Below are 15208 nucleotides of genomic sequence, written 5' to 3' on the forward strand. Positions count from 1 at the left end.
TACCCCCTCTACTGCCGCCATCTTTCTCCAAGTCACCTGACCTGCTACAAGAACCACCTTACTGGCTTCCACTTTTCCATTTAGTCAAATCCATTCTCTGTACAGTTCTTAGAATGATCTTTAAAGAACTGCAAAGCAGGCGATGTCAATATTTGACCACCCAGCTGGACTTTGAGCAAACTCCAAACTCTCTCGTAGCTTGTTTCCTACATCTTCAGTCTTTTCTTGTGCCACTTCTATCCTGACCTCAGCTTCATTCCAGCTATGTGGGCCCTCAGTCAGTGCCTGGAGTACTTACTTAAACTGCTTTGCCATCCCATGAGCTTTGTACTTGCAGTTCTGTTTGATTGCTATACTCCTTCCCCAGATCTTCACATCTTCTGGTTCTTTCTCAACCAACAGGTCTTAGCCCAAATATCAGCTAATAGAGAAGCCTTCTCTGCCACCTTGTGTAAAGTAACTCCATTCCTTATCCCAATCACTCTCCATCACATTACTCTCTTTCTATTCATTTTTACAATGTATAATTATTTTTGTCTATTTTAATTATAGTTGTTTACTCTATTACTTGTTTTCGCCACAAGAATATATGTTCCACGAGGGCAAGAATAAGATCTTATATTCACTTTTAAATGCCAGTGCATAGCTTATTTTAGAAACTCCATAAATATCTGTTGGATAGATGGATGAGACTTCACGGCTTCCTAAAGTAGTTCAATCTATAGGGGATTAAGCTCAAGATTGAAGATCAAAAGCTTGACTGCTTTCAGCTCTGCCTCCGGCCTCTGATCAACAGTAGACAATTGAAAAGCCCTAGCAATACCTAGTTGTAAGGATAAGAAACAAAATCAAAACGATCAGTGGCTGCTCCTCTCTCTGCAGACTGTCCTTTATATTCAACACCAGTGGCATATGGGCCTAAATAATTATGAGGTGCTATGGCTTGCAGGAAGAATCCTTTAAGAAAGCAACAGTAGGGGGCTTCCCTGGTGGTAACAGTGGTTAAGAATCCACCTGCCATTGCAGGGGACACGGGTTCGAGCCCTGGCCCAGGAAGATCCCACATGCCGCAGACCCATGAAGCCCGTGCGCCACAACTACTGAGCCTGCGCTCTAGAGCCCGCGAGCCACAGCTACTGAGCCCACATTCCACAACTACTGAAGCCTGTGTGCCTAGAGCCCCTGCTCCGCAACAAGAGAAGCCACGACAATGAGAAGCCCTCGCACTGCAATGAAGAGTAGCCCCCGCTCGCCACAACTAGAGGAAGACCGCGCACAGCAATGAAGACCCAAAACAGCCAAAAGTAAATAAATAAGTAAATTTATAAAAAAAAAAAAGAAAGCAACAATAACTGACAAACACTTTCAAATGGAAGCTTGAAAACCTTTTAAGCTTATCCGTAAGAGCTGCTTTTAATATAGGAAAATAACATATAATTGTTGCTGTATCCATAATTAAACTGATGCTAAGTCTTTGTATAATGGGCTCCAAACACGTAAACCTCACTACCAAGCACTGTGTTTGTCCTTTATGATATGGATCTACAGTACTCTCTGAAATGTTTGGTGCTTCAGTGAAAAGAAAATTATTAGAAATGTAAGACATTTGTTTTAAGTTTTCTAATTCCTATTCTGAGATAAACAGTATTTCAAAAGAAATTTCAACTGACATGAATTTAATTATATAAATGTAAACCCAAAGCTAACTCTAAAATTGAGCAAAATCTGTTTTCTTAAATACATGTGGACCTCTCTTCAAAGTCACATTTTCACTTCCAGATGGGCTGGCTTATGACAAAAGACAGTGAAAAGACAGAGTAGATAGCCATACAAAATTGGATTCAATGACCCTTCCAGCCACAACTAAGGAGAAAGGAAAAAAATGATTATTAGTAATTGAGAGTCCATTTCTAGAAATAAAGAAGATTAGCTAAAATTAAATTAGATACATACCAAAAAAAGCAGATGATCAAAAGAACAAAGAAGGATCAGAGAAAGACTAGTTCTTTGATTAATGAAAAATTATATAGTGGTCTACTGTAATAGAAAGTGAATATTGAATTGTTCAGGATGTGAGCCTCTTCCAATACTGTAGCTACACTTACTGGGAATAAAATGTGGGCAGGCATATCCACATACACAGTTAATGAGCATTTCAAAGAATTCTGGAAATTCGTTTTTTTTTTTTTTATTCAAGTACTTGAAGAAAATGGGAACAAGTTTGAGATTCACACTAATGAGATGAAAGGGCTTTTAAACATTTAGTATTTAGTTAGTTGAGTAGATATTCAGGGAAAAGCCGTGTTCTGGAATAATTTTAAGTCATAACTTTGTGAGTGTGAGTAGATGCACGGATTGACTCTTTTTCTTCTTGTCCACCCCATGTTCTTACTACCTGGACTCCCAACTTCATGAAAAACACCGAATCCTCTCTTCTCAATCCCCTCAATTCCTTGAGATGCAGTTTTTCACTCCCAGCACTCTCCCGGTATTGCATTTTGTAAGGTCCCCATTGCCCACCACTCAGCAAATTCAGTGCTGTTTTTTTGTTGTTGTTATTTGTTTGTTTTATTTTAGGAGGAGTTTTTGCCTCTGGCATTACCAGCTTCCCTGAAATTCTTTCTCCTGTTGGCCTGGACATGCTCTGTCTCTCCAGGCTGTCCTCACACCTCCCAAACCCTTCGTGGTTTCTTCTCTCTCTCCTTGCTTTCTTCCTCCTTGTTTTACAAACTGTCCCTTGGTAATCACATACACTTGCATAAATACAAATACCGTTATCCATATCTCTTAAATTCTAAGGACAATGGCAAAGACATCAGTTGTCAATTTTCTTAACCCTGGTGTGCTTAAATTCTCAGATAATATTCTAATTCCAAGAAATGGAAAAGAAATGACAATTGAGAGACTCAATTTAAGGTTACTTTGTTGACCTATGGTTTAGCACTAACCCGTGTGTTTGAAAACTACAAGCTTTGATATGATAGCCAAAATGTCCACAAAATAAACGAACTTCTGCATTTATTTATTTACTTGTTCTTTATTAAAATATCGTAGTTTTCTGAGTTGCATTTCCTTTGACGTGCCTGACATAGGAAATTGAGTTTATTATGTGTTAAGGTGTTTTTTAATGTTTGAAATCTAACTACTGAAGGAGATAGAAATCAGACACAAACATGTGATAAAATTTTATACCAAATTTAAGAGGTCTAAACTTTAAGTATAATTTGATGCTGTCGATTTTCTCATTCGAATTTTAATACAGTCATTGCAAAGAATAGAACAGTTTATAAATATGTTATAGTGCCAACAAATCAGGTGAGAACTGCACTGAGAGATTTCTGTGAGTGTAACAGATATGTATCATTAGTTCATAAATTCACTTTTCTTTTATTTGGGTAATATAAATTTCAGTCAAAGTCATACTGAAAGGAATTTACAGTCCTACAATAGAGAAGGCCACTAGGTAAGAATGCATAAAGAATAGAAATTGCTATGGATTTTGAGATCATGCTAGTTTATCCTGAACCTAATGAATTCTATTAAAATTGGAAATAATCGTTTTTCTGTAGTGACCAAGACTAACTATAAGAGATTAAGTCTGCTGGCCAAGAAAGGAAGCAAAATGCAGTTTGCCTGTAGGTAAATTGCTTTGTATGAAACTGAATTCACTTGCGAAAGCAATTATATTTTTCTATAATATTTTCCCTCCAGAGGGTAACCGCAAATGATACATGTAGCCAACCAACAACCAAAAAAAAAAGAAATAAAAAAGTAAAATGTTTTATTATCCATAAAATTCTGTAACTGTGAAGGTAACTGAATGATATGTGTAGCAAACCATAACCAAAACAGTCAAACAAACAAAAAAGATAGAAAATGTTTTATTATTGATCTAATCAGAGGCATACTTATAATGGTACTTGAATTACTTGAGTTGAGGAGAATCTAAAACTGTGAAATAACTGCCTACCAGCCGAAACTGGGAATGTTTCTCACCTTGCGATGTGGGTATCACATACAGCAGGGAGTCACAGCAGGCGAGGGGCTCCCACGCTGTTGTATTCAGTCCCAGACACCTAGAAGTTCAAGAACTTTCCATTTCACACCAGCTTCCCCTAAGTTTTCAGAGTTCCCAACTTTGGGTACTTAGGAGTGTCCTATGCCACTGGGATGGGGACTTGCCCTCCAAGGGGCACTGAGAGGCACAGATGTGCATTATCTGTGCTGCACCATCAGTGGGTGGCCCCTGGGCGGCTGAGCAAAAGCCACGCATGGTGTCCACTCAACAGGTCCCCCTGGCACCAGTGACAACAAGCTCGCGTGGAGTGGAGGCCGGGACACGGACCAGCTGACCTGCTCCTGCGTCCTCGGCTCCCCTACCGATCCAGTGTCCCCGGTCCACGGCCTACAGTCCACGGGCGCCCTTGCCATCTCTCCATCACCACACCTCCTCCTTCCTGCTCCACACGGGCAGCTGTAATCTTTAGCTTATCTGGGAGTCGACAGTCTGGTTCCTCATCTATTCTTTTTTATTAGATGTTGGGGTTAGGATTTTTATTTACTTATTTTTGCTGTGTTGGGTCTTCGTTTCTGTGCGAGGGCTTTCTCCAGTTGTGGCAAGCGGGGCCCACTCTTCATCACGGTGCGCGGGCCTCTCGCAGTCGGGGCCTCTCTTGTTGCGGAGCACGGGCTCCAGACGCGCAGGCTCAGTAGTTGCGGCTCACGGGCCCAATTGCTCGCGGCATGTGGGATCTTCCCAGGCCGGGGCTCGAACCCATGTCCCCTGCATTAGCAGGTAGATTCCCAACCACTGCGGCGCCAGGAAAGCCTTCTCATCTATTCTTTTCAAGCTATTGTTTATGACAAAAATGTTATAGCCCTAGTTCTTCATGGCTGACACTGCAAATACTAAGGGGCATCTCTTGAGGATTAAACACCTGCACTGGTGTTTCTGTTAAGAGCTCTGAAAGCCTATTTTGATATGTAAAAGTCAAGGATTGCCTTCTTTGTTCTTTTGCTCAGCTGTAGTGGCATTTTTTTGGAAACAACTTGGGAGGAAGGATCTAGCTCCCTTCAGGGTGTGAGGATTGTAAGGGGTTGGGCAGGGGAACATAGTCGGTAAGGGGATAACATCGCGTCAGAGCTAAAAGTACAGATTGCAGAGGGTCAAGTCTGGATCTACCACTGCATAGACAATTCATTTAATTTATTTATTAACAGAGTTGGGCAATTTATGTTGCCTTTCTTTCCTCACCTGTTTTAGTTTTGTTTTGTTGTTGTTGTTGTTTTATGATTGTTATACAACAAATACTACAAACCTGGTGTCTTAAACAACAGAAATTTATATTCTCATAGCTCATTTTCAGACTTCGGGCGGAAGTCTGAAACTCAGTTTCACTGGGCTGAAATCAAGATGTTGGCAGGGCCACGCTCCTTCTGGAGTTTTAGGGAGAATCCTTTCTCGTCTCTTCCAGCTTTGGTGGCGGCCAACATTCCTGGACTTGTGGCCACATCACTCCAAGCTCTGCCTCGGTGGTCACACTGTCCTTCTATTCCTCCTTGTGTCTGTCTACTCTCCCTCTGCCTCCTTCTTATAAGGAGACATGTGATTGTCTTTAGGGCCCATCAGATAATCCAGGATAATACCCCCATCTCATGACCCTTAATGCAATCACAGCTGCAAAGTCCTTTTCTTGCCATATAAGGTAAAATCCACAGGTTCCAGGGAGTAGGACATAAATGTATTTTGGGGAGACCATTATTCAGCCTACTGTAAGTTAGGATGATGATAGTACGTGCAAGAACACATAACATGTGACAGGTGCTCAGAACAATGTCTAGCACACAAAAAATCTCTCAATAAATGTTAGCGCATGATGCTGATGCCAATGGCAATGGAGCAACCAGAAAACACAGAAGACAATTTCGATGTGGACAATATAATTTTTAAATAAACATAGGAACTTTTAAATAAACATGTCATCTCTGTATTTTTGATGTGTGCTAACCTTGAAATGTTATTATTCAAAGAATTATATCACCACATTGAATAACTATAACCGATGTGAAAAATGAGCTATTTCATTTAGCCATATGATACATGTCGCCAATGTTAACTTTATCTTTTGTCACTTTTTACTTGAAATTTAAACCATTTCAACAATTTCATTCATCCTGAATTCTTCCTAAGGTGAAAATCAAAGATGTGATGCGATATGATTGTCTCCTTTTGCTCTCTTGTCTCCTTATATCCTAGGATACAGATCTCATGACATTCAACATCTCTGTACACCGGTCGTGGTGGCGGGAACACGGGCCTGGCTGTGTCCGAAGAGTGCTGCCCCCGTCAGCCCACGGCATGATGGATGATTACACGTACGTCTCCGTCACCGGCTGCATCGTCGACTTCCAGTACCTGGAGGTCATCCACAGTGCTGTCCAAATACTACTCTCTGTAAGTATCACGTTTGTGTCATTGTCCAATCAGGACTCTCTTTAATGGCATTTTATATCTAAACTGTCTGTCCATAACCCCCCACCGGTAGATAATGCCATAGGTAAGCACACAGAGAACATCCTTTAAACAATGGAAATAGCAGCGATGATGCTAGCAGTAGTTATGCTTAATGGCAGGTGACATCTTTTTCCTCTTGGTATCCAGACACTTTGTTTCTAGAACCAGTTAGTTGCTGTAGTTTCTAACTTGAGATACAATGCCCACAATTCAGTGGAATAGTACCACCATCCGCCAGAAGCGGTGCATTGCCCATTCACTACTGTGGGCTCTTCTCCTAATATACTTCTACTGCTGCAACTACTTCTAATGCATTCTTTTACTGAGTCATGTTAGTTCCAAAGAAAGAAGGATGAAAATACACCCGAGGTCTTTCTCAATCTGATAAACCTCATATTTCAAATAATTATTTCTTAAGAAAACAAATTCCTCCAGAGAGTCCTACACATTTTAGTGGCTGAAATTGGTTGTGAGGATACATTCCATATAGAGAAACAGAGAGGCAATGGTTTGATCGGACCGCAGAAGGCTTATGTGCTAGGAATTCCTTAAAGACATTTTCTTTCCACCAGACTGTGCCAGCCACAGTTTGATCACGCTGTGGAGTGGAATTAATTTAAGATATATACCATCTTCAAGAATGCTGTTTCTTTGGGATCCGACAAGGACTTGGCATTCTGTTTGAGTCAATATACAATAAAGCTGTTCTCACAACACTTTTCACATGAACCAACCATCTCAGTTCTTCTATCCAGCTTGGTAGAGTTAGAGTCAGAATGAGAGAGACAGGCTCAATAATAAGTAAATAGATGACGGAAGTACGAGAGGTGTATGTCAATGAAGAAGGTACCTTGGAATTATTTCCAGAAAGAACTTTAGGAGTCCCTGCTAACACTTACTGTATCTGTTATCGACTGCTGTGTAACAAACTGCTCCAAACTGTAATTACCTAAAACAGTATCAGTGTGTTGCTTAGAGTTCTGTGGCTCAGGAATTTGGGCAGGGCTCAGCTGGATTGCTCTGCTTCACATGGTACTAGCCAGGTCACTCACGTGAACCTTCCACCAGGAGCTCTGCTGCGGTTAGAATATTCTAGAAGTCCTCACTCATATGTCTGGTGCTGGCTGTTGACCCACATTCTCTGCCACATGGCGTCCCTTTTTGAAGAAAACTTGACAGACTTTCTTACAGCCAGGCTGCTGGGTTCCAAAACGAGAAACCCAACATGCAAGCATTTATCAAGCCTTTACTTGAGAGTAATGTCTACTGTTGTCCCATTGGCTACAGCAAGTCATGTGACCAAGCCCAGCATCATTGTGGGAGGGGCCTCTAGAAAGGTGAGAGTATCAGGAGACATGGCTCATTTGGAGCCACCAGTGTAGCAGCCTTACCCGCCTTTACATAATTTATTAACTATTGTTCTTTTCTAAAAAAATTTTTTTTAAATATATTTATGTATTTATTTTTGGCTGTGTTGGGTCTTCGTTTCTGTGCGAGGGCTTTCTCTAGTTGTAGCAACCGGGGGCCACTCTTCATTGCGGTGTGCGGGCCTCTCACTATCGTGGCCTCTCTTGTTGCGGAGCACAGGCTCCAGACGCGCAGGCTCAGTAATTGTGGCTCACGGGCCCAGTTGCTCCGCGGCATGTGGGATCTTCCTAGACCAAGGCTCGAACCCATGTCCCCTGCATTGGCAGGCAGACGCTCAACCACTGTTCCACCAGGGAAGCCCCTTAACTATTGTTCTTTAACCTGCATATGTCAAGGTTTAAAATAGTGTTTTAGAGCATATTTGAATTATAATTTTCTAGAAAGACTAGCATAAAAGACTTCAAAGATCTTTTAGTGTTCTAGTTCAATGAAAGGCAAATTCTACCCTAAATTCAAAGAAAGAGGTTGGACCTCAATGCTAAGGAATTTTCTTTCAGAGATGTAACAGGGAATCTGATTATTCTTGGTTTCTATATGCTGTCACTTGTCAATATATGTTTATCAATCTTTCCCTATTCTCTGGTCTTTCTTTACTCTCCTGGCAGTTACATATGAAATTGTGGCAAACTGTATATGTTTAAATCTCTGAATTAAAAAAAAAAACATGGAGGCAAATTTTCTTTTAAAATGTTTCAGTCTATTTTAAGGTGAAAGAGTACTCTATCATCATGTCCTAGGTTCTAAAGGTTCTTATTAAATTTTGTAACACTGAAACATTTTTCTAGACTCCTTCATGTGTGAACAGAGTCCCCTCCTTTAAAAAAATTCATAGAAAATTGCTAACCCATTTTGTGGCATGATTTCCAAGTTTTTATAATACAGGAGAACGCTGTAGAATCAGAAAGTCATTTCTCCATAGTAAGTCCAGTTCAAATGAACAGCAAGGTGAAAGTATTTATATGATAAGAAGCTGAACTAACATTAAAAACCTACTTTAGAGAAAAGCACAAAATAAAGTGTATGTTGCCACCTATAAGTGCTTGTCACTTATAAATTAATTCCTCAGCATATTTGTTTAGTGAACGTTCAAAGCTGTCTAACCTGCATACAGGGTCCTCATTATCCTGTTCAGCCTTCCAGCAGTAAAAATATTAGTTGCTGATCTCTGACTTTTCTTGTATTATATACCTGCCAGACAAGATTTTCAATATTTTTTCTTTTTATGTTAAAATGAAATATATCCTGACTTTGTTTCACAACAATCAAATTATGTATTATTGTTGTGGTTGATTGCATATATATTGTCTTGTATTTTCCACTTATTTCATACGAATATGTTTACAATGATTACAACTGTGATTTTTAAAAATCCGATGATATGGGAATACTTCCTGTATCAGTTGCTTAGCGTGTGCTGAGCTGCTTAGCGTGTGCTGAGATGTCTTATTAGTGGAAAAAGAAAAAGTAACAGTTGCAAGATTTAACAGCCCCAGCACGGGCAGCAACGAAGCAAACAGGCAAAGGGCTTTGAGATGAGGCAAGGTCCCAGAGGCCCTGCTGCCCCAGGGGTTATGCCTATAATTGCCGAAGGCCCAGGAATATCTAGAAGGACACAGGGAGGGGCCGGCAAGGGCAGCCAGGATGGTGGAGAGGGGTTTCAGGGCAGCAGTTCTCTGGCAAGTTGAGAGGGAAGTGTTTGTGTGACTTATCCGCGGATACAGCTCTGATGGTGGACACCACCTGTATGATTGGCCCGCCTGATAGCAGGGCTTGGAACTGGAAGAAACGAAATCCCAGTCATAAGCATTCAACAGGAAATGTGTACAAGCTTGACGGAAACAAACAGACAAAAACAGCAGAGCTCGGAAAGAAGGGATACGGTCCCACAGGCTCTGAGAGCATCCGCGCCCCCCTCAGCCCTCCCGGAGGCCTCCTGCCAATTGTGAGCGACGCCAAGTTGCAGATCCAGTGGAACTCCAGGAAAGGCTGCGGGCAGTTTGAGGGGAGGAGCACGTTTACTTTAGGAGGGGACGACGAGCCAAAGGCAGCAGCCCGGAGCAGGCTGCGGGATCTGCACCTCGCCGGCCCTGCCTGGGGTCCTCTGCTCTGCCCTCCTCACCCGAGGGACGGCCAGTGATCTCCGGAGTACTAGCCTCCCTGCCCCCGCTCTGCCCCGCCCAGCGCCATGCCTGCACTTGCTCCCGGAGACGTGACGAGAAAGTGCAAATGTGATGACTCACTTTCCTTCTGATCCCCCTTGAGATGAAATCCGAATTTGCACCGTGTCAGCTGAGGCCCTCATCACCTGCCCCTGCCTGAGTCCCACAGCCCGGTCTCCCGACCCTCCCCGACAGCAGCCCAGCCGCCACCCACGCAGAGCATGACCTGTTGGCAAGCGGGCCTGCAGCCCAGCCTGCAGCACTCTGCTGGGAACGGGCCCTCCAGCCCCAGCTCTTGATCCGCCAGCCACGGCCCACAAGTGGACGTCTCTCCTCCAAAAGTGCCAGGATACGTTAGTTTAATTTTTTAAAACAGACAATACATTCACTTAATTCAGAAACACAAAAATGTGTGCGGTGAAAATCCTCCCTCCTACCCTTGCGTCCCCGTTTGCCTGGGTCCCCCATCTTTGCTCCCCGTCGGGCACCCCAACCCGTTTTGTTTTGTTCGTTTGTTTAGTGTCATGCATATGACTCCAAAGTGTCTTCAGGCAAATAGAAGAAGATGTCACTCTGTATTCTTATCTGCCCCTCACAAAAAACAGCATATGATATGCATTCTCCTGAGACTTTCCATTTTTTTACTTATTATATATTTTGGAGCTGTTTCCATATCAGCGCATCAGTGTTTCATGGTTTATTTTAATGGTCCCCTATTGTTGGACATTTGGATTGTTAACTCACCTAAATATAATGATTTTGGATATATATTACATACTATATATATAATATATAGTATAATATCATGTCAGTTGTGTATTATAATTACGTATTTTATAATTTATTACGCACATGTTATACTAAATAACTGTGCATGTGTCACTGAGAGCGTGTCGTAGACCTGTACGGCTCATTCAGCCCCAGGCTCTACCAGATGGCCTGCCATGTGAGCACACTGGTTTATAGTCAGTGAGTCTCTGGTCTGTCTCCCTCCCAGAAAGAAAGTTCCTTGAAGGCTGGTATAGTGTCCTTTTTCCCCCTGTTCATCTCCGTGGTCCCAGTCACTAGCCGAGTGATGGCACTTAATATTTAGTGAATGAATATAAATGACCGATGAACACTTCCACGTCTGAAGTGGGTAAACACAACAGGAAGACTCCATTGATCAAAAACTGGCAGGGGTGAATGCACAGACAAAATGCTGGAGCCAGAGACAAGATTCCCTTCATCCGGCAAACGAAGGGGATGTAGGCAAAATATTCCGCGGTGCTTCGCACGAAGCGCTCAGTAGCTCCGTGTTGCTCGTGCCGCTGTTGCTACTACAGTTGCTCTTTGCCTGTCCCTGCGCTACCTGGGCTGGTCCTTCTTCAAAGACGAGAGGGATACATCCTGGCGATACTCTATGTATTGAAACCTTAGTTCATTAATCCCATATCTGACACCCGTTTCCTGCATGCAAAATGCCATTCCTATGATCTTCATGGGACGTGAAATCATAAATTCCTATTCTGAGGACTGAACTTTATTCAATATGTATCTATTTTCCTCATTCTGGTTTCCTAGAATTCTTTCCCAACTATGCCTCTCAAGAGCATTTGGCTACCTGAATGTGTTTCAGATTTTCGTGGAAAGTCCCAGAGCCACTGCAGTGAAACAAGGTTTGAAGTAACCTGTTAAAGACCAGGTAGAAGCTCCTAAGGGCTGTGATCATACTCCCTTATTCACCCTGTATCCGTAATACCTAGGGCTGCACCCAGCTCGGAGTAAGCCACTCGCTCAGAGTTCTTCAGTAAATTGGTGTATAAATTCTCCGCATTTTAGTTTTACAGTCCACAGATTGCATGACTTTTAAACGTCGTACGTAATTTAACGTGGCTATGTCTTGATTTTGTTTCATACCATTTGGTAAAGAGAACCTAAACAGAAAATATGCTTGAAAATTATTTCTGATGCAGATGTTTGGATTGGTGAGGGTACCCAGGTGCAGGGAAAAGGAAAGTCAGCCTGCTCCGAGACCACAGCTCTACCTTTGACTTTGTTCTTCCACATCCACGTGTTCTTTATTTTGAGAGTTTAACTTATCTTAGTTGCTTTGCTCCCATTAAGGAGAGTATCAAAACAGTTTGTGGTGAAAATTTAAAATTATGTCCACTTCAATTCCAAGCACTGTACTGTACATATTTTCAGATCACTTTGGACTCTCACTCTGTAAATGTAACACCACATATTTAACGAGGAAACATATACAGTATATGAAATTAAATACTACAGCCCCAAACACAGCATTTCCTTTTTCTACAAGAGAATATGGATAAGATATTTCTGGTTGCAAAAATCTCCGTTATCCTTTAATCTCATTCTGCCATACTATACTTTACACATTTAATTACCAAAAATCTGAACATGAAATCTTACAAATCTAAAATAAAACAAGTGGCTAAAAGTCATATTTGCATCACACATGACAAAGTGTCATTATCCATAGACCTGATGAAATCTTTTAAATGAATAATAACATACACATTTAATAATTAAGTCTATGAAGAATGTGAATAAATCACATGAGACAAAATGCAAATTATAAAGGTATAAAATATGATTATTCTTGATAGTAACTTGATACATGCAAATTAATTTGAAAAATTATTTCACTAACTTAGCAAATTTTTAAAATAATAACATATAGCATTAATAATAAATTGTTACTTGCTTATTGGAAAAAGAATTCTTTACTGCAAGGACCATTAAATGTCCCTACCTTTTGGCCCTGTAACCTCACTCAATGAAGTTTCTCCCAAGGAAATGATTCAACAGAAACAAAGAGCTACCTGCACTATGTTTTGTTTTTTACTGTTACTTATGATAGCAAACCTAGCTATGTCTAAACATATACTATTAAAGACATAGTACAACAATTTACAATGTACTAACATGATAATTAGGTAGTAGCAATCATTATGTTAATTTTAAACACCATATATAAGACATGGAAAGGTATGTATGATTTAAATAAGCAATCGAGGAGGAGAGGTAAGATGCAAAAAAGATGTAGAAGTAAGTGTGTGTTTTCCCCAAAAATGTTTTTACATTAATAATTCATGTGTTTCATCATTGCATGATTTGTGTAGAAGAGTGGAAGAGGTGTTATGATCGTTTTTCTTAGATTATGAAACATTCGCAAATCTCATAATTTTTATTTAATTATTTGGAGGCACTCTTAAGTCTTAGTTATTACTAGATATTCCATTTCAGTGGACTGCCCAGTTCTGAGGTCAGTAGGTCAATAATAATGAATATGCAATTTAAGGCCTTTTTTAATTTTCAGGAGTCATTATTTGTGGGTAAACAGACCCATATACTCATGTTAACTATTAAACAAGATATGTATATTTTAAAAGAACTCACTTTTATAACTAGTAGACAAATCCTAATCTCTAAACCTTTAAAACTCACCTTATCTACATCACTTGAAACTCACCTTATCTACAACTCTTTCGGGCTAATTTTACATATATATAGTCTTGAACCCTCACTGTCAAGATATTTTCATTCATATCTGATAGGTGACAAGTCTCATTCTTTAATGTCTTTGGAGGCTGTCACCATGGTCAGAGCTGGGCATCAGAGAGCCCTGAGAATTGGTTTTCTGTCATGCCTGTGTTCTTTGCATTGCATCTGTCTACTCTCATCATCAGCATTCATCCCTGTTTTCTGTCTTTCATATCACACATCTTCAGCTTAAAGATAAATTAAAACTCAATAGAGAAGGGTGAACAGTAACATTAGACCACAAGGTATCCTACGGAATCTTTATCCTCAAAAGACTTGTGTGACTATCTATTCCATCTGTTTAGAGTAAATAGCACGGTCACAGGAGCGGATAATACTATTGCTAATTCAGTAACATACACTCACGCAGTGTAAGAATGCAAGTCAAGAAGTAAGCTTATGGAATAAGTTCCAATTGCTATCAATTGTACCCCTCCAAAAATGCAAATATAATTTAAAGTGGGTTTCTTGTAGGTCTTATTTCCGAGTTAACCACTTCATTTATTTAACAAACTGTTAGTATGTGCTTGGAGCTACTCTGAGTGCTTTGCAAATATGAACTCATTTAATGCTCAAAATGACCCAACAAGTAGGTGTCATTTTATTCATTTTCAAATGTGAAACTGAGACACACAAAGAGGTTCACTAATTTGCCCAAAGTCACATAGCTTGCGGGTGAGCGAAGCTGGAGCTGACACCCAGGCATGTGGTCTCCAGGGTGCCTGGTCTTGACCACTTCATTGACCGTCCTCGTGACTTTGGAAAGAGAACCTCCAATTTCCTTCCTGCCCTTAGCTGACATTACCGGTAACCACTCTCAGGGCTGTAAGGCAGGGAATCTCCCGCTGTGTTGACGGGTTTTACATGGCAGTTTTTAAAGTAATAGAGAGCGATTAATAATTATCTGACAGCTAAAAGATTTGTGGAATGAACAGTTCACAATGTTTCATTTCACCCTGGAAAACATCTCCTAACCACCTTTTTGTTGTCAAAAAAAAAAAATGGAGGATTTCAACACTTACAAAATGCTAAGCATATCAGACTCTTTTATCTTGCTTGCTTGCTGGGGCTTTCTAGGTGCTAGTTAAGAGGAAGGAAATCATCGTCAACCTCTCCTGCCCTAAATTCTTCCCCCCATTCATCCTGTCCTAAATAATCCATTTTTGTAGGAAATGGATGATTTCTGCGCGCATGAAATTGTGGGCAATTTCTGAGCACTACCAAGAAGGACCAAGTATTTAGGTCAGTTACTCCTCTGCGCAAACTCTGGTCTCTCTGTTCAACTCCAGCCTCAGAAAACGAATCATCAGTTTCTATCTTAAGTTCTGTAAAGGAATCATTTATTGGACCATCAAAATATTGAATAGAGTTTGTGATTGTCGAGGAAGAACTGCCATGCCAACGATACTAGAAAGGGTTTGGCAGACACCTTTATGTTCAGGAACCAGAGTATATCTGGTTAATAAAATTGTTTGGGTTTGAAAGTGTCTGGTTGAACTGTGATGTTAATCATTTCTTTCTCAGTATTCATGTCTATGCGGTATATGTTCTCTGTCTT

At 40.8% G+C, this 15208-nt stretch overlaps 1 protein-coding gene across 4 annotated transcripts in view; it reads left to right on the forward strand.

Annotated features, from left to right (window-relative positions):
* The window catches only part of NKAIN3 (sodium/potassium transporting ATPase interacting 3), a 520118-nt gene that overhangs the window by 377834 nt on the left and 127076 nt on the right, over positions 1-15208 (forward strand). For all 4 annotated transcript variants that reach the window (XM_067017479.1, XM_067017481.1, XM_059043115.2 and 1 more), the window contains exon 4: positions 6257-6454. In XM_067017479.1, the coding sequence (XP_066873580.1) occupies positions 6257-6454 (198 nt within the window). The remainder of the gene's footprint in view (positions 1-6256; positions 6455-15208) is intronic.

The sequence above is a fragment of the Kogia breviceps genome, chromosome 17 (genome assembly GCF_026419965.1).
Source record: "Kogia breviceps isolate mKogBre1 chromosome 17, mKogBre1 haplotype 1, whole genome shotgun sequence".
In the NCBI taxonomy this organism is placed as follows: domain Eukaryota; kingdom Metazoa; phylum Chordata; class Mammalia; order Artiodactyla; family Physeteridae; genus Kogia; species Kogia breviceps.